The sequence below is a fragment of the Telmatherina bonti genome, assembly GCF_933228915.1.
Source record: "Telmatherina bonti genome assembly, chromosome: 20".
NCBI lineage: Eukaryota > Metazoa > Chordata > Actinopteri > Atheriniformes > Telmatherinidae > Telmatherina > Telmatherina bonti.
In genome coordinates, this window is record NC_136618.1 from 14032645 (window position 1) to 14058298 (window position 25654).

Sequence of the window (25654 nt, forward strand, 5' to 3'; positions counted from 1 at the left end):
TGTGGTCATCTTTCTATTGAGGAACAAAAGGGGAAAAACAGCAACAGTGGGAAAAGTAAACCTAAAAAAAATGTGCAGATGAGAAAAGGCGGTCAGATTTTGGTCGAGGTCGTAAAATTTTCTTTGATTCAAGCTGAAAGCAACTGAAGGGGGCTTTGACATCTTTGTTTGAGGTCTGGTCAGATTGCACTTAGCTGTAGGGTTCCTGAACTTTGTGAATTGATGTGTGAGATGTGATACAACAAAATATCTACCTAAATTACATTCATTGGCCGTTTCTAAAGCAGTTGTATTTTTCAATGGGTCCCTCAGGGCACCTCAGGGTTTGATTTTCTCCACATTATGTTTCTATGCCTTGCCTTTATCAGTGCATTGCCGTTGGTAGGCTCCCACATTCCCAGGATGACTGCTACTGACTGCTTGTTGAATGTTATTGGTTTTCTTAGAGAAATTGGATAACTGGCTTTGTACGACCTCTTTGTTCAGTCAGATAGAAAAGTGTTGATTAAAAACCTGTGTTCAAACACACCATTTTATTATTGTAAATGTACTGAAATGGTAGTGTGGGAGAAGGTGTGTGGTCATAATCAGTATTGATATAAGTTTTATTTCATAATAACACACACTGTAGCTGCATATATTCAGCTATCTGTACAGGTCTGGGTTATCTGTTATCACACATAGACCAAACCTTGTTTTTTAGTTTTGGAACTACTCTAGCCAATTTTCTTCAGCTGTGGTTTGTTTCTTCTATCAAAGGAACTTGACCACTAAAAAAATAAATAAATAGATCATATAAATAAATAGCTGAAGCATTTATTTAATTTCTTATCGGCTGCTTAGTTGGAAATGCCACCATCAGTGTTGCCACAGAAACCAGATAATGATGCACAGTAGAGTCAAGTCCAAGTTGTCATTTGATACATATAGTTTTAAACTACTGTGAGACATCAAGGGAGGTTAGGGTTATTGGGTTATTTTCTCTTTTTCATCAGAATTTTGTTTCAAAGTACAAGATTGCATATTGCAGATGGACTAAAAAATAAGTAGCTATAGCACATCATTTCCTAAATCTTTAATATGTCATTAGCTTTTCTGACTTTTTCTTAATCTTTAAAGGATCTGTAAGATAGACCTTATATTAGCAGGACTAAGTCACCCTGCAGCCAGCACATTTGGTTACGATATTTGTTTTCAGCATCAGCATGCTACAGCTGGTGCACATTTTGAACTGTTGGTCCACCCTATGATCCAAGCTTCTCTTTTTCTATGTTGTTAACTACTTTCACTTAACATGTCATAACTTAACGTGTTATCAAAAAGTGTTCAAGTATGAATAGTGTGTGCGAAGTTAGAAGGGGGAACCAGGTTGGTTTATATATTGATCTCCAAACTGTGTTGTTAAATTGAAATGGTAGATTGCAGTCTGGAGTGTCCTTCATCCTCTGAAGGTGGATGAGAAGAGCAAGCCTCTTCACCATCTATTCTATCCAATCATCTTTTATGATCTTGTGAACACGCTCTCCTTTCTTTTTTTTTCTCCTTGGTCCTTTGCTTGCTCTCATTTTGTCCCACATATCTGTAATCATTTTACTTTCAGTGTTTCTTAATGTTTCTCTTCAGTCATTGAAAGACTATTTCTTACATTTGACTTGTTAATGTTATGGCATATTGTTATTTTCAACAATCAGTTATTTAACTGCAAAATGTTGTGCAAGTGAAACCCAAAGAGAAGGCTTCAGTTCCCAGTTCAGTTCAGATTCAGAAACTACATACAGATCATGGACAGATTCATCTGTTTTTGAACCAGATAAACAATTTGCATTTTAATTTCATGGATTTTAAGCTGTAGTTTCCTTCCGCCTTTGCATTCATCATTTCCAGCACTTTACATCATGTCAGATTGGTAATATAAAGTGCTGGAAAACAACAACATAGATTGATAATCTAAGAGTGTATTTTCCAATATAATTCCTTCAACGTGTTCACATTCAAGACCTTTATCAGCTTCAGTGAAGAAGAAAGCTAAAAGGCTTACCACTTTCCTTTTTGTCAGGTTTATTGTCAGTGCGTTATTCATTCTGTCTCGCTCTTTGATACTACTTTTTCTCCCTCCATTGTCGTGAGCTTTATCCCTTCATCTTTGTCTCTCTGTTACTCGCTTTTCTTTTTTCTTTGTCTCATCCTTAGAGGCGGTGTCTTGACCTTTGCTGCTCCCCTGTTCTTTCACCTATCCTCCTCCTGCTCCTTCTCTCCTCCCTGAACATCTGTGTGTGACAGGCGAGAGAATGGTGACAGTCCCCCGACACTCCTCACCTTTCTCCTTCTATTCTTCCCCTCCTTTTTCTTTGGCTGATGCTCCTGTTCACTCACTCTCACTTTCTCACTAAACATTCCCCGACCACAAACACCCTCCATTTTTTCTTTATTTCATCTATTCTTTCTCATTTGTCCTCCTTCTACCTCTTTGTTTCACCTTTTACTGCCTCTGTGTTGTGGAATAAAGAATTTGAAAAATGAAAGTTTTATTAATGATACATAGAAAATGATCTGGTCCTTACTAGATCAAGAGAATTAAACATTTGTACAAAACTACATTCAACACATATATTTGTATATAATATAACAAAATCTAAGCCAAAGTGCATCAGGAAGTGGAAAAACTAAAAAAACTCTATGATTAAATAGTTTGTATCAGCATGTTTAGCTGGAATAATGTAATCATTCTTTGTTTTGTTTTTTCTCTCCTCTTTTTTTTTGCAGTCTCTCACATCGTTTGAGTTTAAAGTTGGACAGTCAGTCTTTACATGTTCTGTTTAACAGAGCACATGTACAGTTTCTCTGTATTCATATAAGCACTTTTTAAACTATGACATTTCATTATATTATATGTGTTTGACAGTAGTTGTTTCAAGCGTGTTAAAGTACAGACACCTGATTTTTACTTAATTGTTGGATAACTTCCCATTTATATCGTGTTGCATCTGAGGGCAGATCTTAGAGCAGATCAGGTGTACCTAATGAACAAAGCAAACCTACACACACCTAACGCTTAAACCTTATACACAGACCAATGGTTGTGCTAGTTTTTGAATAAACACTTTAAAAGAAAGCTTGCTGTTTTTAATTTATATATTTAAACTGTTGAATTTAATGCAACACTTAACGGCTGTTTGATTTTTTTTTTTTTTTTAATCAGGATGTTGTGTGAGTGCATTGCTAAGTGATAATCAACCAAATACTGTTTGCAATCTAAATATTCACTGTTGACACATTCTACTAACCCAGACTTCCTACATTTATTGCCTTTCAGTCTTCTTCATTCATCTTTTCTTCTTTTTCCATTTTTTCCACTTCATCTTATGACAGCATTTGTCCAGATTACTGCTGCGCTTTTGCACTACCTTGTTCTTAATTTGTCTCTCATTTCTCTTCTGACCTTTAACAGCTCTTAAGGCAGCAGCTCTCTGCTCCCATTGCTTTTTTAGCAATCACAATCTTTCCCAAATGCCCTTCATCACGTTTATGATCTTTTAAGGCTAAATTTGTCTCTTCATTCTGATTTCGTCTTTTCTTTTTGGTAACCCTGTTACCCGAACATGCTATCCTCCCTGTTGCGCTACTGTTCCCTAAGCATCACTTTTTAATCCTTTTTAAAAAATATGTTCAAAACTGAAAGGACTGCCATGTCTCCTTAATTCAGAAAACATGGCTTATGACATAGTGTATGACATTTGGTTTATCACTGACACCGATATGTATGTATATATATATATATATATATATATATATATGTATATATATATATATATATATATATATATATATATATATATATATATAATGTATGTGTGTGTGTATATATATGTATATATACGGAAGCGTAGCGCTGTCATCCTCATAAAAAAAAAAAGTTTGGGCCTTATTACAGTATAACATGATAGTTTTTTTATAAAAACGTGAAACGTTTCACGTATCTGAAAACGTGAACTTGGTCATTTTCGACTTTAGATGAAGAAATTGTGTGCGGGATGGATAGGAGATCACAAATTACTCATTTACAGGACTTTATCAGAGTTTTCCTTCATAGATATTGTGAAATTCTGGTGCTTTGGAAAGCTTTGGATCACATTGTAATAAATATGCATAGTTTAAGGAGAGTTTTAAAAGGCATGGGTCTGTACAGAAGGAAAAATGAGTCTGGGTCCAATCCCCATGACGTGGCATAAATTCTAATTGAAACTTGAGCGGCACTACAATCACTATGAATGCAAACATCATCTTAGGTGCATTCATGTGCCATCTATCCATCCCTCCCTTCTTCTTATCCGGGGTCTGATCGCAGGGGCAGCAGCCTAAGCAGGGAAGCCCAGACTTCCCTCTTCTCTGCCACATTTGCCAACTCCGCGGGGGGGGGGGGGTCCCATAGCGATCCCGGGCCAGCTGAGAGATATCCCTCAAGTGGTTATACGTTTTTACAATAAACTTATCACATTATAACGTGATAAGGCCCAAACTTTTTTTTATGAGGATGACAGCTATACGCTTCCGTAATATATATATATATATATATATATATATATATATATATATATATATATATATATATATATATATATATATATATATATAAATAAATGTGCACTTTTTATTTTCTGGCCATGCAGTGTAATTCGAATTAGTATTTTACAATTGGTCCTCTATCTGTCCTGTCCTGTAATACTCAATTGCACCCTTGAATTTTACTTTTATTTTCTTTTTGTTCCATATCAATTAAACTTGTTTATCGTTTAATTCTCTACCAAAGTTGTACTTTTTTAGTGTTAAAAGAGTTCAGTTTATCTCTTTTCCTCCAGTTTCCTGATTCTGTTTGTCAGTTTCGGTCTTATCTATGACCCTTTCAACCACAATTGCTTTGCATCTTTTTCCCAGCCCATCGGTACACATCTCATCTTTGATTTCACCCAATGTGGGCCATAAAATCCTCTCTTATCACTCTGCTTTTTCCTCTCCACTTCATCCATCTCCCTCGTTGCTATTCTTTTTTCTGGTCCCCTCTCATGTCACTTCCCTTACACACACCATTTTGTCATTATTTCTGACACCTTATCGTCCTTTCTTACAAGTCTCATATTGCTTTGGTCATTGTCCACTTAACTTGCATTCTTAATCTTTATTCTCTGCTGTCTATTTACTTATCACTGGCATCCTGCGGTCCTCAAACCCAATTCCTCAGTCCCCCCTCAATCCTCCCTTGCTACCCTTCACCTTTTCATAGTGTTTTATCCCCTCAGGGGACTTGCTTCTCTGTAGCGGGTTTGAGAAGTATTGACGTTTCCACTGATATGACCCTGGTTATCTGTCAAGTCCGGAGCTGAAGTGTAATGGCTTCGTAATTGGATAAGATATAGAATTTTTGTCGAGGGGGTGTAACACTGGAAACTTAGATGCTTAAATGTTATCTTATGTCTGTCATTTTCCATCCCTTCTCTACTATGCTTAGTGCTTTTCTTCACTCGCTTGTACCACTTTTCAACTTACCAATCACTTTGCTTTCACTTTGTCACAATGATTCACATTTCTTTTTTATTTATTTTATTTTTTTTAAAAGTCACCCTCTCGTGCTTTCAGCCTATCGCTGTCCAACCTATATCAGCCTTCTACAAAAAAAAAGCTAGAAATTTAACAGAAATGGCTGCAACACAGCCCTTCCACCAAAACTCCTCCTAATGATCATTTAATCCTCCAAAAGCATGCAAAGCCCTTAACATCTGGCTTGTGCTCCTCTTTAAGCATCTTCCTAGAGTTATACTAGTTGATTTCCCAGTCATTAGCCAACACATATTGTATTGACTCATTTTATTAATGGCACAAGGAATTTGGGTTATTGGAAGATTTCCCAGTGTTTTTCTGCAGCGTTCAGTCGAGTAGTTGACTTTTTCTTTTGTTTCAGCCTCGTTTAACCTGAGGCTCATTTACAAGGTCTTGGAGAGTTGGTTTCTGTCTCAAGTAGACAATTGGAGGTGTGAATCATGCAAGTTTAAGAGGACAGTGTTTGTCAGGGAACTAAAATAGAGTCTTGAGGTTCTGGAGTTTCATAAGAATGCTCACTGCTACTGGCTGCGTCAGGAAACAAACACAGCCATTTATTCCAGCAGTCAACACTGTAACCAGGGGAAAATGCCACTGAAGCTTTCTTCTTTGATGTTGTCAGAGATAGTCATTTTCTTCAAAGCAATGGATCCCCTCAGTGGAACATTTTTCTTACTTCTTGGGAGATACCTCAGAATATATCTATGAACCTTTTTACCTGCATTAATAAAGGTTTGGATGAGGTCAAATGATTCAGCACTCAACTTTTAAACATATATTTTCCCATGTGGCCATTTCCCATTTGGAGAATTGCCTAAATATGTTTGTTCAATTTATCTGAGCACTAATGTACTGCATGTTCAGAATAGAAAATAAGTTTCCTGCCAGAATGAAAAATCTTTGAACTTACCTTATTTGTGTACCTACTCTATTAATGAGCTTAGGTGGGAATTCTAACAGTATAAAGTGAGTTATGATGTGAATAAAAGCGCACACATTTAAAGGTGTTGCATTTTACTTTTGTGTTCATGTTTCTGTTTGTTTATGATAAATAAACAGTGTTTGCATAATCTAGTTATAGTTTGTAGAACTGACAAGTAACTATGTGTGTGGTCAGCCAATACAGCTTTTTGAAAATATCACATTATGTCTTGCTCGTCAACCTTAAAAGGAGAACCATTGTGAAATGGCATAGTTCCTTTCTCTCTTTAAGGGTGTTTTGTATTAAAAAATAATTGTTATGAGGAAACAGTATTCATCATAAAGGATCATTTTTACAGTCAGGTGGATCAACCTAGCCAGAATGAGTTGGTCGGCCAGTTCCAATTTCAGAATAAATTCCTGAGCTTCGCTGCTGGACTCTGACCGATAACAGGACGGACTAAAGCAATATAACTGTATTGTATTTATAAAATATCATTATAGCGGCACCCTGCTCAGACTCAAGCACTGATCTGCCTTGAACAAAAGCAGCTTTCATTTCCTCTTTGTTAGAATTTATTATAAGGTACTTATTACAAAACACAGTATGCCAGGTAGACAACCTTTCATGTGCCATTCATTATAAAATGTCACTGACTCTACAGGTGCTGGTGGATGGTCACCTCTGGACAGCGACCATTACCAGTGGCTACAGGTGGACCTTGGCTCTAGAAAGCAAGTTAGCGCCATAGCAACACAGGGCCGCTATAGTAGTTCAGACTGGACGACGAGGTACCGTCTCCTCTACAGTGACACAGGAATGAACTGGAAACCGTATCACCAAGATGGCAACATTTGGGTGAGTAAATGAAGATTTGTGTTGTTTGTGTGTGTGTGTGTGTGTGTGTGTGTGTGTGTGTGTGTGTGTGTGTGTGTGTGTGTGTGTGTGTGTGTGTGTGTGTGTGTGTGGTTGTGTTATGGCTTAAGGAAGAATCATGTATCATAAAATTAAATTGCAACTTCTGCAGTTCCACATTAAGAGGATGTTTCATGTCTAAATAAAGAGTTTAAATGTTTTAATGAAAGAGCAACTTAAAATGATAATGTGGCTGAACTGTTTTTAATCTGATCCCATTCTCAACAGTATTGTGTTTCTGAGCCTTCATTAGAATTTGATTCTTGTCAGGAAAGTGAATTAAATCAGTTAAAATAAACTTAAATAAACTTTAATGTTAATGTACTACTTCACACATAACCTCCACCCTGTTTTTTTTATCTTGTAAAAAGCAAAACATCAGATGAGTTTCTCACACTGAAGGGAAGTGACGTGTGTGCACAGATAGTATTAACCTTGAAGTTGACCACATTAGCACACAGCTGATAATATGATGCTAAAATGCCAGTGTTGCATGCTATAAACACTGCTGCCATTTTCCAGCCCCACTAAAGCCTTGCAAATTGTCGAAACTGCTGTCTTAGTTTGTTCCATGGTGCTCTGAATCCTTGATTTGTGAATAAACATAAACATGTGAAATATATCGGCTCCAAAGCTGGTTATAAGTTAAATTTGTGGAATCATTGATATGTTATGGAAAATCAGAATGAATCCATGTGGTTACACTGATCATTGCGGCATGATATTTTTGCCACTTGAAAGTTCAAAGGTTTTGCATACCACCCAGAGACCAGATGTTTCTGTCCTTTGGCTTTACACACCAATATTTTTTTGTTTGTTTTTTTATTTTTTCAAACTGATAATTGAGTCTCTCATGGATTTGGGTGCAAAGTTGTAATCCATACCATACCATTTCTTAAAAAAGCTATAACCCTTGGATTATTTTGTTTATAAATACTGAGTGGTCAAAAACTTTTAATAAAGATTGTTTTGTAAAACTAATAATGGACAAAAGCTGCAAAATCAAATACATACTGTGTGTTCAATTTAGTTTTAACATAATAATAATTGGCCCTGCTTCCTGCTTGGATAGGCTCCAGCTCCCCCGTGACCCTTAATCAGACTAAGTGGTTTGGATAATGGACGGATGGATAATAATAATTGACAAAAAATAAAGACTTTGTACATAAGGAACTTAAGCTTTGGAGATGCTCTCATTTTATGCCCAATTCTTACTAATCTGCTGAATGCTTTTTTTTTTTTTCAACAGTTTAAATGAGAGATTATAAAAGAGAAAATCAGAGGTTAAATGGACTTGTTCTTACATAGCACTTTTCCAGTCACGCCAATAACTCAAAGCACTTTACACAACATGTCACAGTCACCCATCTCACACAAACGCACACACTCATACCCTGGTAGGCGCATTGGGGGGCGTTGCAAGATTCAGCCTCTTGCCCAAAGGCACTTAGGCAAGCAGGTGAAGCCTTGAACTACAGCCATCACTACAAAGAAAATCAGCAAAGGTTTTTTTTTTTTTTTTTTTTTTTTTTTTTTTAAATTATTTTGTTATAAGTAACTTCCTGGTTAAATATCTCAACCTTGCACTGATCAGGCCGATATTGATGAACCACTGCTGTCCATTCTATGGAAGTATACAGATGTTCTCTAAGGATGTGTTTCCCTTTAATTTATTTTTTTTTTTCACTCCAAACCAACACATCTCCCTCTCTGCCCTGTTAGCAAGCACTTGAGCGGGGAAGCTGACAATCCATGATCATTAGCTAATGGGTTAATGGCCCACACTATTCACTGTTGCTGTATAGTAGAAGGCTACAGGTGATAACAGATGGGAAATGAGAGGACAAGAATAGCCCTTTCATGAATTATGCACAAAGCTAAACAGCAGAAATCTAAACCCTGGATATGATGAGGAGGGCTGTGGGTTGTTTGCATGTTTATCTTCATCCAGTTTGTGTTTGTCTGTGCTTTAGTCCAGTTGATTCTTGTCTGCTTGTTACATCTACAAGGTGGTCAGTGAAATTGAGATTATAAAAATCTGACATCCAGCAGCAATGTCGAATGTTTATTTTAATGTCTATCTGTCACTACCTACCTTAGTTCTAACATAACCAAATACCAGCTAAAATTAAAGCAAAGAAGTGACTGAAAACAGGTGTTTTAAGGTAAAACATGTAGAAACATTCACACACAAAAAAACCTAAACCTCAATCTCCTCACTGACTGAACAATTGTTACTTTTTTCTTTCTCTTTTTTTTTTTTTAATTATTAACTGCATCTGATACCTATTGTGACTGTAATGGCAGGTGTGAATGCACAACCAACCTCTGATGTGCATCAAAGAATCAAACTCTAGTCCATCTAAAAATGTAAGTCTAAGTTTGCTTTAAGTGAACCATATGAATGAAGCAAATTACAACTTATGTTGCCAACTGCCCTTTGAGACAAATGTAAAGGAAAGGATATTTCTCATGTTATTAGCTCATAAGGTGAAACCTGTTATCATTTCACATTGCTCCACTGTGTGTGGACCTTACAATGTTTTCTCGGTAAGAAAGGTTGTTTAGAGTTTTGCTAAATTCAAAGTTTTGCGCTGATAACACCATACAAGTCATGTGATCACTGCCATGTATCAACACTAGCTCCTTTTAAGCATAGCAACATTTTACTTAAAAAGTGGTGGTGCAGTCATCACGTGTTTGCTCTTCAAACGATGCTTTGTATTGTGCATCATTTGCATTTTGAGCAGCTGGCTGGTCATACAGGTGGCTTACATATTTGCAAAGTATTGTAACAGCTGACTGGTCCAAGTTAAAGTTACTTCACAGATTTTGGAGGGCGTTTGTGTATTTTCTTTCTGAATATGCAGCAGCAAAGGTCTGTCTTTTGCCCTTGCCAGAACTAAAACGTAAAGTGCTGCAGGTCTCAACAACCTACATGGAGACAAGGTCTCATGCATGGAATTACCTGCATTCAGAAATTACAGCAAAATCATGCAGTTTGTTTAGATGTGACATATAGCACTTCCTTATGAAGCTCCATAACTAGTTGTTGTTGAGAAAGTTTCTACATTTCTACTTCTGTGACAGGGTAAGAAGATAATGAGCAACCGCTTAAACTCGTTTAAGTCATGGACATGTTCTGTGTTTAAATAGCAGAACACTTCCTCAGATATTCATGGACTTAATGAGACTGACTTTAGAAATTTCTAATATGTGAAGGTAATGATCTTGGTAAACTGTCAGAAAGTATTAATCTCTCCCTAGTGTGTGTTTTTACACCCACGATATGTTGATTCTGTTGGCTATGGGGACTGCGCATTGTATTCAACTTTTGAAAGGCCTAATCATTATTCTGTTGTTTGTGTGTGTGTGTGTGTGTGTGTATGTATGTGTGTGTGCTTTTATAACTGGTTGCAGTGACATATATGGATCTTTTATGGTTAAAAGTAAATTAAGCTGTTGTTTTGGTTTGCTGCATCATAATTGTTTGGTGGTTATTATTCATTCTGATGTGTTTTCCCTCTGCCATTAACCCTGATTCATTGTATCTAATTTTTGTGCAAATAATCTGAAACACATTCATCTGTCTTTTGTTTTCTCAGCCAGGGCTGACTTTTTTTTCCCTCCTTTTTGCCTAGATGTTTGACACATATATTGCTTTTTAATTTATTGTCTGAGTAATTCAAAATGTTGCTTATGTAAACAGATATAGAAGCAGTCATTTCAAGTTGGACATGTCCCATCAATAGCCCCTGCAGTAGCAAGAGAAAGTAAAACACTGTGTTTCTCTCTTTTGTCTTATTTGGAAAGGCTATAGGATGGCAACAGTAGACACACTAACACACACACCTTCAAGCTCACACTATTTCTGAAGCTTTCTGATGATTAAGATCAGCCTCCGTGCAACTTTAAACCTTTTTTGAGAAGCGTGTCTCTGTGTGTAAGAGCTGATAATATTGGAGCAATCAGTGCTATTGATCAAAGGGAAGGTGTGTGGATGGCGGAGCACATAAGCCAGCTTAATGTTTCTCTCTCACACACACACACACAAGCTACCATCAAGGCCTGTTTCAGCCCATTCAATCACTTTCGGCTCAATCCCATTCACTGCTGGATGAGGCGCATACAGCAATCCCTGGAGAGAAACCAACCTGTCCTGCACTTTTATGCATGGAGGTTCTTTTCAGGAACCTTTTTTTTCCACCAGTCATCACCCAACATTACTCCCCACTGATGACTTTACTCTTCCCGCGCACAACTAAATGGACGGGTTTTAGTCAAAACAATGACCCACCGTAATTATCGGTGTCATGGACAGTGACGGAAATTCAGTTAAGATCTGGCAATGGTGGCATTAATTTAGTAAAGAATATTGTTTTTAGTACCCCACTAATGTCCCACTAAGGATTTACAATGATACTGATGAATGAGTGTAATAATTAAATACCACCTGCTATACAAGAGGCTCCCTCTCACTAAAAACTCAAATTAATAAGTTATAGGATCAGTTATGAATAAGGGAACATTCGTTTGTTGAATTTATGCATGCATATTATTCCTCAATCGCAGGAGTTCATTTTTACTTTGCAGGACATTATCATTTTTTAGATGGGCCTCTTTCCCTTTTGACAACATCTAGTTTTTGCATCTGGACATCTGCTTTTCTTTTGCTTTCAGAGTACTCTGTTCTTTGTTGCAAAGATCATCAATAAGTTTCTTTTTTTAAGGTTTCAGTTCTCTTTTTGAAGGTCGCCTTTGATGATATTGACAATTTGCGAAGGTGTCAGTTCTCATTCAGAAGAGCCAAAATAGACAGACACCCCTTTAGTTATTTTTTAATCTCTACCAGTGCAAAGTATCACCAGTAAAAACACTAGTTTTGGTTTTGCTGTAAATGATGGACATTAAAAGCCTTTTTACAAATAGATGGATAAAAAGTAGTTAAGTAATCCACAAATATTGTATCCAGTTGTCAAAGTCCTTCTATGTCATTAATGAATTAAAAATGTTAGCTAGATAAAACTATGTTTGGTGGATGGTTAGATGGTTGGATTGCTGGCTTTATGGCATCAAAACTCATTCATTCATTCATTCTCTACAATGCTTAGTCCAGTTTAGTGTTGCAGCCAAGTTGGAGTCTATCCCAGCAATCATTGGGCAAGAGACAGGGTGCACCCTGGACAGGTCACCAGGCCATCTCAGATCATATTTTATGATTACGTCAAAGTATAAATTAATCAAAAACACTGCCAGGAAAAAATCTTGGATGCTGCAAAATAATTGGTTGGTTTGTTTTGTAAATATTTTAAGCCAGAATTACAAGTATGTTTGACAAGTTTCTGAACACTTCCAGTTGATATTAAATAAGTATTTCTCCTCATGATATTTCAGATATTTAATGCATGCATTCTTTAGCTGTTTATTGATGTGGGAAACCGTGCATGAAAACTAGAGGAGGAAACCGGTGCAGAGTACCAGAACTTAGAATCTACAAGGAAGAGTGGAGAATGAAAGTTAAAATTATAACACTGACAATTAAATTTAAATCCAAAGAAGTCCCATTTAGAATAACACAGAGAGCAAAAACCATAAACTTGTTTGTTATTTTCTTTTGAAACTATTGTATGTCATGTTGATCAAATGGGAAACAGAACATTTCACTCAACACAACAGATATAAATCATGCTGTTTCTGGGTTTGGTGAAAAAGAGTTTTAGATTTCTGCAATTCCACACATAAAACTTATGTATAGAATCTTAGTCTTGTTCATCGCACATGCAGCATTAAGCCTGAATTGTTTACATTAGTTCATTTGGCAAGAAATTTTTTTCCCCATAAATATAAACATCCATAGTCTATTACAACTACTATATGTCTCTGTCTCAACAGTAACTGCATGCCTGCAGCAATCAAAGTTTGCCTAGCAAATGAAGCTTATGAAGTATGATTGTGTACATTTTACAGATGCATTAGTCATAATAATAAAAACATGTCATCTTAGTAATGGGAGAGCTGTGAAGTAGTGAAGCTTTGTGCTCAACAATTCCACTCATCTCACCATCCTGAAAAAGAAAAAGTTACTTTAAAACCTAAAATCTCAGTTCCTTGTGTCAAGCATGCCAGGTGGATCAAAAATGGGCTTATAACTTTCTCATCATTGGTTTGTATTAAGTTCATGAAAACAAACAGCACAAATTATTGAAGTTGTAAAGATTAAATGCATCAGTGCACAACAGGGTGCTATTTTTGACGTTCCTGAGCTGAACTGTTGCATAAATGAGAACAGAACCAGTGCTTGTTGTTTTACTATTTATAATGAAGTCCAGACCAACAACACAAACTAATATAAAAAAAACAACACAACTAATGCATTGTTTAACAAAACCATCAGCTGAAGCTGCTCTTGTTTATCTTCAGGATTTCACCTTTCTCTACATGTTTAGTTTGTAATGATGAGTATTACCTTTAAATGTGACACAGACTTAAGTCTTTCAGCCTCTTAGGGGATCTGAAGAAAAGTAAAGCATCACCAACTGAATTATCATGTTGTTCTTATAGTTGTATTTATTTAATATGCAATGAAAAATCAAAGTTCCAGACACATTTGCTGCTTCAAATTTAATGGGTTGGTACTTAAATATGAATTTGTCCATTTCAGACACTGTCCTGTCCTGGTGCAAGATAAAGGAAATTATATAAACCTTTCCCTCACAAATGTATGTTTTGGGAACAAATTACAATTAGTTAGATGTCATCCTGTCACCGAATGTTTAAATGGGTGTGTCACATCTGATTAGGATCTTTCTATTCACCATGCTTCACATTGATTTGTTTTAATTTTGGAAAAAATTATTTAAAAATAACATTTTGGCATCCTTTATAGGTATGTCTGTGTTGAAGGGGCTGTTCATGAAATGTCCCCTTAAAAAATATAAAAAGAAACTGAACACCATTCTATAACTAGCTTAGTAGTCTGATTTATCTCATAAAAAGTACAATATCAGAATATCAGCTTCATGTCCTGCGTAGCCCACTTCATTCACTGGTCTGTTGGGAAGATGAATACATGCTCAGCATTGGAGATTAGAAATTCTGGGACTCTGTCATGATGATTGCAGCACAATTGCATGAAACATAGTTTCCAAAATGTCATAGTATTACATTATAAACAGAAATAACAACATTGCTGTCAGATAAGAAAGCACAAACTTTACTACTTTTACCTTCTTATTATTCTGGAAAGTAATTTCTTGCAAAATACTAAAGAATGAGTCAGGTTTATTGCACTGTAGCAATATCTTAAGTTTCTAGACAATGAGTCAAATCATAAATAGAAATAATGTACAATTTACAGCTGGTACCATATGAACAGCCACCAGAAGTAGCTGAGGAAATTAAGAAGAGCATCTCAGAGGAAAAGAGCATCACTAATTAAAATAGTAAGCATTCAGTTTGATGTGTGAATTGACTGTTAATTCAACTATATTTCATACTGACCCATAGCTTCCATATTGAATTTCCCTTTGGGGATTAATAAAGCATTTGTCATTTCATTTCATTCATATATTTCATTTCATTCATTTCATAAAATGCATAAATTAATACCCAGCATTAAATCAATATTGTTTCTTTTTGTAGGCCACTTTTTGATTTAAGTCCTTCATCGTATCATGGATAATGCTTGAAGTCATGACTTTCCATTGCTTTTTTTCATCTTTATCAGTGATAAATGATATATGATGATATTACTCTTCCAACTTTGTATCTTGACTGACTTCACAGGCCTTAAACATCAGTGTCTTTAATGTTGCTTCACTCCAGATAAAGAGTTGAGTCTGGAAATTAGAATATGCTGACTGGGAAAAATGAGGGGGATTAATTTAAATAGATAAAGAGGGTTCTTCCCAGTGGGTCATGAAAGTTTCCTTTGTTATAGCTTAAGAGGCGCTGTGAAATTTTAATAAGTCTGTCATGGATGTGAATGTTGTGTGTGGACAAAGTAAAAGACATGACACTCAGAAGTGTAGAGTAATTACACCTTTGACATAATATGAATTGTCTCAGTGTTCCATGACAGTGTTATCAAAAGGTTTGTAGTAATCATTTCATATCAACAGCACACAGAGGCAGCTCACGTAACTACTCAAGATTTTAAGATCTACAAACTTTACAAGTGATTAGATGCGGAACATCAAACTTGAAAGTATGCAAATGCTGTCCCCTTGAAATATCATGTCAAGTCACATTTTAGGAATGACATTACAGGTGTTGAAATCCGCAATGGAAAACAACACAGTTTCAAGTAGTGCGCGAAGTTGTAATTTGAGACAGGCATCCACATTTTACTCCATCAGTGTTGGTACACAGTGAGCTGAAGTAAGGACAGGTGGCAAATGTTCACAGCCTGAGTAATGGACTTTTAAAACTATATACTTCCATTTTCTGTGTGTGTACGTGCAAATTTATCAAGACAAAATGGTAATAAGAGCGGGTTTCTGAACATTTTCTTGACTCTTAGCCAAACACCTTCTTTTTTGCTCTTTTTTTCTTGCATTAGCTGTGCAGTAATTAATTAGTCAGAGATGCATTAAAAGCATTGCCATGAAATGTTCTGAAATTATCCATCAAACTTACTCTAATGTAAAGGAAATTAAAAAATATTACTGATGGTCGGAAAGGTTTTTTGTCATTACTTTTAGCAGATAAGGGCAATTCATAATAGGCCATACCATTTTATTAATTTTATTTCATTTCTACTATATACTTTAAAAACAACACAACAGCTGATTAAAATGTTCATGGTGACCAAAATTCTGTATATCAAGCTGACATAAGCTATAATAGGCACAGACGGATATAATAGCCTTCTGCCTCTATTGAATTAACTTCTTAAATGTCAGAACCAGCAACATACCCTTTGGCGTATATCATCAAAAGTACACTTTCTGTGTGTGGAGTTTTTAGTGAATACAGGAATATAAGACATGCTACATAATAAAAGCAAAAGTAACACAAATGTAATGAGTCATGGTTTAAAGGAGAAAAGGATCCAAAAGTAGAACAGTGGGTTGAAGTCATGCTGAATTAAGAACTCATTTTAGTGAAAAGGCATTGCAGAGGCAGGATAAACAAAATCCTAAACACAAAACAAACAAGAACTCACAAGAATTCAGCTGTAGAAGTGACTGACATGAGTGGGATGATCATGAAAACAAAGACAAACTTGGATGACTTAGATGAGGATCTGGCCATGCTCAAAATAAACCAAGTAATATTTCTATGGATGAAGCTTCTGACTGAACTGGATAAAACAGGAGAAGGACTTAAATACAACGAATACAGAAAAGGAAAGATATATAGTTACAGTAAATGATTAAACTTACAGCGCACAATAGCTTTACTGGCTAAATGTAGCATTTTCAGTACTTATTAGAGTAGCATTTTTCTTTAATGATCAGCAGAGACCTTTTCCTCGTGGGAAAAGGTCTCCAGTTCACCAATGGTTTTGTGTGCTGCAACTGACTTCTTCAAATTCCACCAAAGATTTGAAATGGGGGTCAAGTCAGGCGACTGTGATGGTCACTAATATTTTCCAGGACGTCTTTTGAAACCAAACTTTGGTGGACTTTGAGGTTTGCTTGGATTTATTGTCCAATGTCACACATGCTTAAGTTTCCTCACAGATGACATCACATTTCCTTTCAGGATTTCCTTAGTTCCATCTTGCCCTGCACATGCTATGGGTTTCCAGTGCCAGAGGAAGCAATGTAGGCCTAGAGCATCACTGATCCACCACCATATTTACCTGAAGCCCCAGTGTTCTTTTCAGCATATGTGTCATTCTTTCTTGTCTAGATATGCACCTAATCCATAAGCTCAAAAAGTTCCAGTTTTGTTTCTTTGCTCCAGAGAACAGCATCCCAAAAACTCTCTGGCTTATTTATGTGGTGTTGAGCAAATTGGCAATTCATTTTCATGTAATTTTGGGTCAGGAGTGGTGTACATCTTGGAGTTCGAGCTTGTAGTCCTCTTACTATGTAAACTGAAACCTCAGCTGCTCCCACCAAGTCTTGCTGCAGGTTTTATGTAGTCAGTCAATGATTTTTGACAATCTGCCTCCTCAGGAATTTGGTAGTAGCCATTGATAGCTTCCTCTTTTTGCCACCCCCAGGTAGTGTAGCTACTGTTCCTTGAATTCGAGTCTTGTGAACTATATAGGCGGTTCTTAATGAGTGAAGTGAGGCCTATTCTTAAATGTATGATCAAAAGTTAAAAACTATCTCACAGTGGAAACGCACGAAGAGCAAACATGTTTCTTATAATGTTTACAGTGGCAGCGCCTGCCATCTCTTTTTACAATCTTGTTTAACAGCTTGTTTAGTTGCACTTTAAATTCAGGTAAACCCGTAGGCTGACTGCAACAAAAGCATTTTTTGAAAAAGAATCATTTTTGACATTTGTAATTTTTTTTTCTTTACAATAAGGGGGAAAATCGATAAGAATCGGAAATCGGATTTGGTTTAAAAAAATCGGAGATTTCATTTTTCAGCCTTAATTTCTACCCTTAAATACCCCCTAAATACCCTCTTAATCATTAAATCAAATCAAATTTTAGTTCTTGAGCACTTTTCATGCCACGGGCAACACAAAGTACTTTACATGATAAAATCAAGTCATAAGGATTAAAACAAACAGCAGATAACAAGACATTTAAAAACAATAAGACGCAATTTCTTTCCACACACTCACACACAAGGACAGAGAACAAACACCCCACCCCACCCCCATATTCCCAGAAATACACCATTCCCTGAATATTGTCTCTTTAAATGAACGCAGGTTAATAAAACAAATAAAACATTAATTAAGTGATAAAATTCTGACTTGGTGCTGATGTGAGGAAACGATACCTATGGATCCATCCACACCAGGAGCATGTCCCTGCATGCTCATAGGGGCTGCTACCACAGCAACCAACAACTATCTAAACACGCGTATTATACATCATATTAATGGAAAAACAGTACAGGCATTTAATAGACATTTCAAGTAAAATAAAATAAATATACTCGCACCGACGTGTTGTCTCAGCCTCTGTATCACGCATCATAAGAGCTCATATGGAACATCGTAACTTGCTCTAATTTTTTTATTTACATTTATTTAATGAGCGTCGTAAAGTCGAAATGACTTGAGTTGAAAACCGCGTAACATGAGGACCGCCTGTACTTCCAGTTGTATCTCTAGAAACATTCAGTAACTTGGTTACCTTTTCATATCCTTTTCCTTGTTCATGCAAAGCAAAAATAATCTGAGGACTGAATAACTTTAAGAGTGCAATAGTGGGATTTAATGTTGAATTTGGAAAAACTGCTCATGATATTAGTTGAGTTGTGCTATTTAAATGTTTTTTGTTTGGTTTGCAAACAGCTACTAAGTTGCACATTTTACAAATAAACTTAATTGGCAGTGAAGGTTGAATAATTTGACTGTGCTGTTGATACATACAATGGATTATCCAAGTGTTTCTCACAGAATTAGATTGTTCTTGTCATTCTGCTGTCACACCCTCTCACTTGTGTCTCTACTGCTCTCTTCTTTTTTCCCACTCACTGAAAAGCAACTGTGGGGTTACTTTACTGTCTTTAATCAAAGTCACACTCTTCCAATGCTTTGTTTTCATGCTCATGTATTATACTGCTCTTCTTCAAACTTCTACACTCACACTCAAATGTCCCTGCTTGAATGTAAATATGTTCTGCATCACCTCAATTTTCTGCCTCACACACACTGAGCTTCAGTTATAGCTCTGCTCCTCACACTCAGCCTCCTTCCATGCTATTACAAAAAAAATAAAATCAATGTTTTGTTGTATTTCCTCAGTATTAAAATTTGCTATTGTGTAGCAGAGTGCGGTTCTTTAAGCAGAGCAGAAAGGAAACAGGTGTGCTCCAGCTGCAAGCAAGCAATGAAGATAGAGGGGAGTAATTTGCATATTCATAGATCCAAGCATACTAAATGAGGCGAAGGTGCGGAGTTACATCTACACCATGTTAAGGCATTAGGGGATTATTTCCATGAAAAATAGCACTTTTAAATTTTAAATTTTGCTGAGCAGATGTGAGTTTTTAGGTCTTTAATAAAAGTCAGGAGAGGAACAGTGATAATAAGAAACTATCATTAAGACAAAGAGTAAACACCAACGCTATTAAAAAATATTACATGTCAGTTTCCTCATTTACATGATTGTATCATGTGTTCAGGTTGTTCAGCAGCAGGAGTTGAAAGTTATTTTCATGCCTACTGGAGACAATCTGCAATACTGGTTCTGTCATCACCAAGAAAGTGAAGATGAAAAATCTATTCAGCTGAGCCAGTGCTTTTAATGGATAAAAACCAGTTCAGGGTGAGATGCACATTTTGAAAAATTCCTAATTAAAATGAAGCATTACTGCAATTGGTCCTGTTTTTTGGCAAAGTAAAGCCACAGAACCACACAAACAGAAACAAATTTCTCGATGGCCTGTCTGTTTTATCCCAAACACTTGTCAGTAAAAACAAAAGACCAGAGCAGGCCGAAGTGATTTCCCCAGCCTGTTTGGAGGAAACACACACAAATATACAATGGTTCTGACTCTGGGCTGGTCCAACAAAGCGTCCAGCGGCAACAAGCAAATGCCAGAAAATAGCTTTCACTTGTTGTTTCTCAGTATCTGGAGATCTGTCCGCTGGAAAGCCCCGTCTCTGTGGCTGTCAAAACAGACACACAAACACAGAAACATACACACACATATACAGCTAGATATTCACGGACACACAAAAAGGCTCTCACAGACAGAGAAGACAGATGCACATCCAGGAAATGAAAAGCATGAAGCCAGAGAGAATAATTAAGAGTGGGGATTGAAAACAGGGAAGTGCTGTAGAGCAGTTAGATGATAGGTGCAAATGTACTTGTGTGTAGATGTTACTAGAGTGTGTATGTGTGTGTGTGTGTGTGTGTGTGTGTGTGTGTGTGTTTGTGTGTGTGTGTGTGTGTGTGTGTGTGTGTGTGTGTGTGTGTGTGTGTGTGTGTGTGTGTGTGCACTTATGTATTTTGTGGACATGAGGAGTGAAGTCTGTTTGTGTGTGTGGGTGGGTGGGCAAGTGTATGTGTCTATGAGAGAGTGAGAGACAGAACAGACCACAGGGGTGTTTGTTGACCAGCTGTGGCGGAGTGATTGGCTTGTTCTGACTTGAATGACAGCGGCCCTGGTGCTTCAAAAGTGATGACAAGAGCTGAATCTCAGCTCCTCTCATTACTTTAGTTTTTCCCTAGTCAAGTTTTTTTCCCATAGCTTTCCATTCATCTTCTGCATTTCCAAAATCATTTGACAGTTTTTTTTTTCTTTCTATTTTTGTAGCAAAAAGATCCAAAGCTTTCAGTTACTTTAAAAGCAAAACTTCATGTCTAGTTTTGTACAAGTGAAGCCATAAATCTTTGTCATTAGGAGGAAAGTTTTGGACAGAAATCCACAGATTCATAAGACATGCTCATACATTCACATTCTTCTATAAATAAAATCTAAATCTTGCTTTAAGGCCTTGGCAGCCTTTGTTGCCATAAATTACTTCAGTCCTTGATTAAACAAAACATCAATGTCTAAGCTCTTAAGGCTCCCAGCACACTCAGACTGCAACACAAGCTGAGGCGCATGCACCATATGCAGTGACACATACATTTCCAATTACTCATTGGTTGGCTGGTTAATGATTTGACTTTGGAGTAGGGGGAATTAAATGGTTGACTTAACAGACTTTTTGCAAGGTGTTCAGCATCCGAGACATTTTCTCCAACTTCATCCTCCTTACTTTCCTATCCTGCTTTCTGCCCTCCACTCTGCATAGTAATGTTTTTTTTAATTGAGCCATTCATTCAGTCAAGCACGAGATAAGTGCAGAGTAGCGGGATGAACACAATAGAGAAAATAAAAAATGGGTTTTAGAGGAATGGAGGTTTTAGGTGAAGAGAAAAAATGGTTTTGTTCTCCATCTTTTTCCCTTTCTTATGAATTGACAAGGGCAAGAAGAGAAATATGCAGGATTTGGACAAAAAGTATTTCCCTTCATACTGTCGACCAAAAAGTTTAAAGCTATACAATATTCTTTTTTTTTTTCTTTATTATTTCATTTCTCATTATGAATTGAGTTTAACATGTTGTCAGATTTGCACACTGCCAAATACCTTCATTGACAAGCAGGGTGTTTGTGTGGTTCGCTCTGTGGATGTGTGTGTAACTGCTTGTGTGCACATAGATTGATATATTCATGCTTTTCTAAACTTGAACAAGGATCACAGGCCTTTTGGAAGAAAAATAGTGATGGTGAACATCAGAAGGAGGACAAAAAAAATGACAAAAAGAATGCAAATACTTCAATACAGGTATAGACGATTATAAATTCAGCTCGGTTCTGATCATGGATGTTTAAACTGAAGAAAAACATTTTTACAAAATACGGCATCACTTTGTTTTAAAAGAGTTGATACGCACTTTCTGCTACTGTCCTACACCCTTGTGGCTCAGGAGATGGGGTGGATTGTCCACTAATTGGAAGCTCCTCCTGTTTGCTTGTTAAAGAGTCCTTGGCCCAAATCCCAAAGAGCCCCAGCGGTATCATCAGAAGTGTGTGTGTGTTAGTGCTATAGAAGAAGCACTCTAAAAGTGTGTGCGAATAAATGAATTAAGCTTGTAGTGTAAAATGCTTTGCAGAGTCAAGGCTAGAAAAGAGGTATATCCTGTATTTATTGAATGTTTTAGTGTAACTTTAACATTTAACTATAGCCAGTCTTTTTTTATGATGATGATGATGATGAAACTTATTTTTAATATAAAAAAAACATTGAAAAATATTTATGCATACAAATATAAGATGTACAAAACAAAAGATGTATAAATACAAATTAAAAAAGGAATGAGAATAAGTACAACTTATAAACGTCTACCCCTCCTCTGTAAATAATACATAAAAATAATAAGCTTCCTGGTTTAAATCTATCTATAAGCTTAAGCCTGATATTTGCAGTAAAATAGATTTAGTATGTGGTATATCTGGTGTATATATAGATATATATTATATAGTGTGTGTATGTATACTTATATATAAAGGCATCTATACACATAACCAAATATATACGTATACACATACATACATCTATATATGTATATATGTATACATACAGAGCTACAAAAACAAATGTCCATCGTCATCTGCGCATATATACGTATACACACACACACATCGCCATACATGGAGTAAACACACATATGAAAATACAAAATAATAATAATACTAAGAAGAAGAAGAAGAAAACGACAACAGCAAAAGTAACCAGTTTCTTAGATGGGGTTAAACATAAAAGAATATCCTCCAAACACTGAGTGCTACCTTGGACCTCCCTCATCCCTTTACCTCTGGAAGTGGTGGTCGTATATTTGTACTTCATTTCAAATTGTTCCATGTTTGGGCACTGATAAAAACACTAAAATCTTTACTGGTTGTATGAATTTAGAGAATATTAAAGATAATTTCCCCATTAAATTATAATATCCTTCATAAATAATTCATCATTTCTGTATATGTAATGGTAACAGATTATGTTTTACTATGAACATTATTTATGCTGTTTGATACACCACAATGAAAAATGAGCTTGTATATTCCCAATAACCAACATTGTGAATTATCTATTCTGCTCTTTTTGAATGATGGTCAGTGGCCATATTGATTTTTAGTAGTTGTTAATTGTATTCCTTACTTGAGTGGAGTTTATACCTTCTTTCAAGCTGTGAATTTAGAAAAATTGGAAGGATACAGATTTTTACTGCAAGTTTATTTGTATAGCACCTTTCATGTGCAAGACAATTCAGTGCTTTGCATACATAAACTATTAAAATCATTATAAATAGTGTAAGAAATATAAAAGACAGTTGTAAGTACTTTCCAAAAAGTAGAACTCACAATTTATTCCAAATTTAAGCATTCCTATTTGCTTGTGAACAGTAAGGAACCCTTAGATTATTAAATTATAAGAAGACGCCTATTCTCTGAGTACTAATGACTGTGACTTGACTTGTAGGCAGCCTGTATTAACTATAATGTAATTTTTCACCCCTGGCAACATGCATACAAAGCTTAATAAGCATTCTAGCCTTCTTAAAAAAAAAAACAGCATGCTACCACTGAGCAAGTCACTTAACCCAGATCTCCAGGATGCTAGCACCTGCAGAGAGTAGAAGCTGCGGTTAAAATATTCCGAAGGGCTCCCTGATGAGTCATGTGGAGCAGCTTCTGAAGCTGGCAGTCATAAAAAACTGTGTTTGTTTTCAGTTAACCTTTCCTGGATAAATAAAGATTAAAAATGAAAGTGAGGGACAGTGGAAGTTCAGTGGCTCTGAGCTTGCTGTGAACCCTTGACCATCCCCTCCTTTGCAGATAACATATCTTCTGGGGTACATTCTCGGGTCACTGAGGAGTCAATTCAAAGCAGACTGTCTGAGCAGTTTCTCTTTCCTGCCACACTCATCCTCTGCCCTGCACACTCCATGTCTTATCTGGAATAACACATGGCCGCCTAGTGTCTTGCTCCCATCTAGTTACCTGCTGTGTTATTAATGATGCTTCTTCACAATGATTTGTGCAGACTGCTCTGTGCATATGTGTGTAGATGAATAGCGCAGGGACCAAAGTTGTGGCGTGTATGTTTATTTGGCAGAGGAGGGCAGACTACAGAGGTGAAAATAGTTTAGGGATTGTGGTGTTGGGGATTAGTGGGCAGTTAGAGTCCCCCCCCCCCCCCCCCCCCCCCCCCCCCCACATCATTTGCCAGGCCAAATAAAGGGGGAGGAGCAGAGAGGGGAAGAAAAGAGTTGGAACAAAAGGTCATATAAAGAACTTTGTTTACTCAGTGGGTTCCCATGCTGTGAAACAGATGCCTTCCTGCTTTCCTTTTCCTTTGTGTTAAAAAGTATAATTTTAGTTTTTTTCTTTTACACACTTCCCTTTTATATTTAGCTATTCTTCTGTAGCAAGCACAGCATGAAAATCAAAACAAAGTTATGTAGAAATCTGAAAACAGGATTGGATGTTCTGTCAAGAGATTTGCTTCAGTAGCCCATCACTGCGATCTGACACCCATCCACTTACAGCACTGATGCATGAAACAACACATGGAAGCAGTTCATGCTATCAGGGAGTGATGAATATAAAACAGCCTCCACACGCATGAATCACAAAGTATACATAAAAAATGCACACTGTTACCATGTTGTCCTTTATAGGTTTAGTTGTGAGGCCTTGTGTTTGTCTGACCATCAACATCATGGGTTTTACAGGTAGAGATGATGTGCAGTCTGCCTGGGACTGTGCCTGTTGGCAGAGATTAGACTAAAACGATTTAGGAGGTCAGTTAACATAACTTTTAGCAGAAACACTGGGAATCCAACACAGGTGGACACTATGTGCAGGTCCACATTAAAATATCACATTCTACATTAATCAAATGCGATAAAGAGAAAATTCCCAAATATAAATGTATATTTTCCATAATAACATGTACTTTGCAAAAAGCATTATGGATAACATAAAGAGGATACCTGGATACACTTTAAAGCAGGAAAACCAACAACAGACATCCCACGTTTCTGTTAGATTCTGCACTTTCCATCAAGTTGCTTTTGATCATGTTTTACTTCTTTCATAGAAAAGTAAATAAAAGTCCTTAGAGGACTGACCTTAGACACCCCTAATCTAGAGCCACCTCTGATCAAGAGCTTTGCCTTTTTGCTCAGCTATTGCCTCATCACCACAGACCGACGACCGATCAAGAAACTGCATCACTGTAGACGCCACACTGATCCATCTGTCGATCTTCCACTCCATCCTTCCATAACTGACCAACAAAGTCCCAAGATACTTGAACCCTTCCACTTGGGGCAGGACCTCGTTTCTTACCTGGAAATCACACTCCACCCTTTTCCAGCTGAGGGCCATTGTCTTGGATTTGTAGATGCTTATTTTCACCCCAACTGCTTCACACCAAGCTGCAAATTGCTGCAGATCATGGCCTGATGAAGCCCGCAGAACCACATAATCTGCAAAAAGCAGAGACTGAATCCTAAGACCACCAGACCGAATCCCCTCAACACCTCAGCTTTGCCCGGTAATTCTGTCTATAAAAGGTAT

At 36.7% G+C, this 25654-nt stretch overlaps 1 protein-coding gene across 1 annotated transcript in view; it reads left to right on the forward strand.

Annotated features, from left to right (window-relative positions):
* The window catches only part of cntnap2a (contactin associated protein 2a), a gene marked incomplete at both ends in the record, with an annotated part of 342587 nt that overhangs the window by 154972 nt on the left and 161961 nt on the right, over positions 1-25654 (forward strand). Inside the window, one exon of the mRNA XM_079259621.1 lies at positions 7179-7372. Within this exon, the coding sequence (XP_079115747.1) occupies positions 7179-7372 (194 nt within the window). The remainder of the gene's footprint in view (positions 1-7178; positions 7373-25654) is intronic.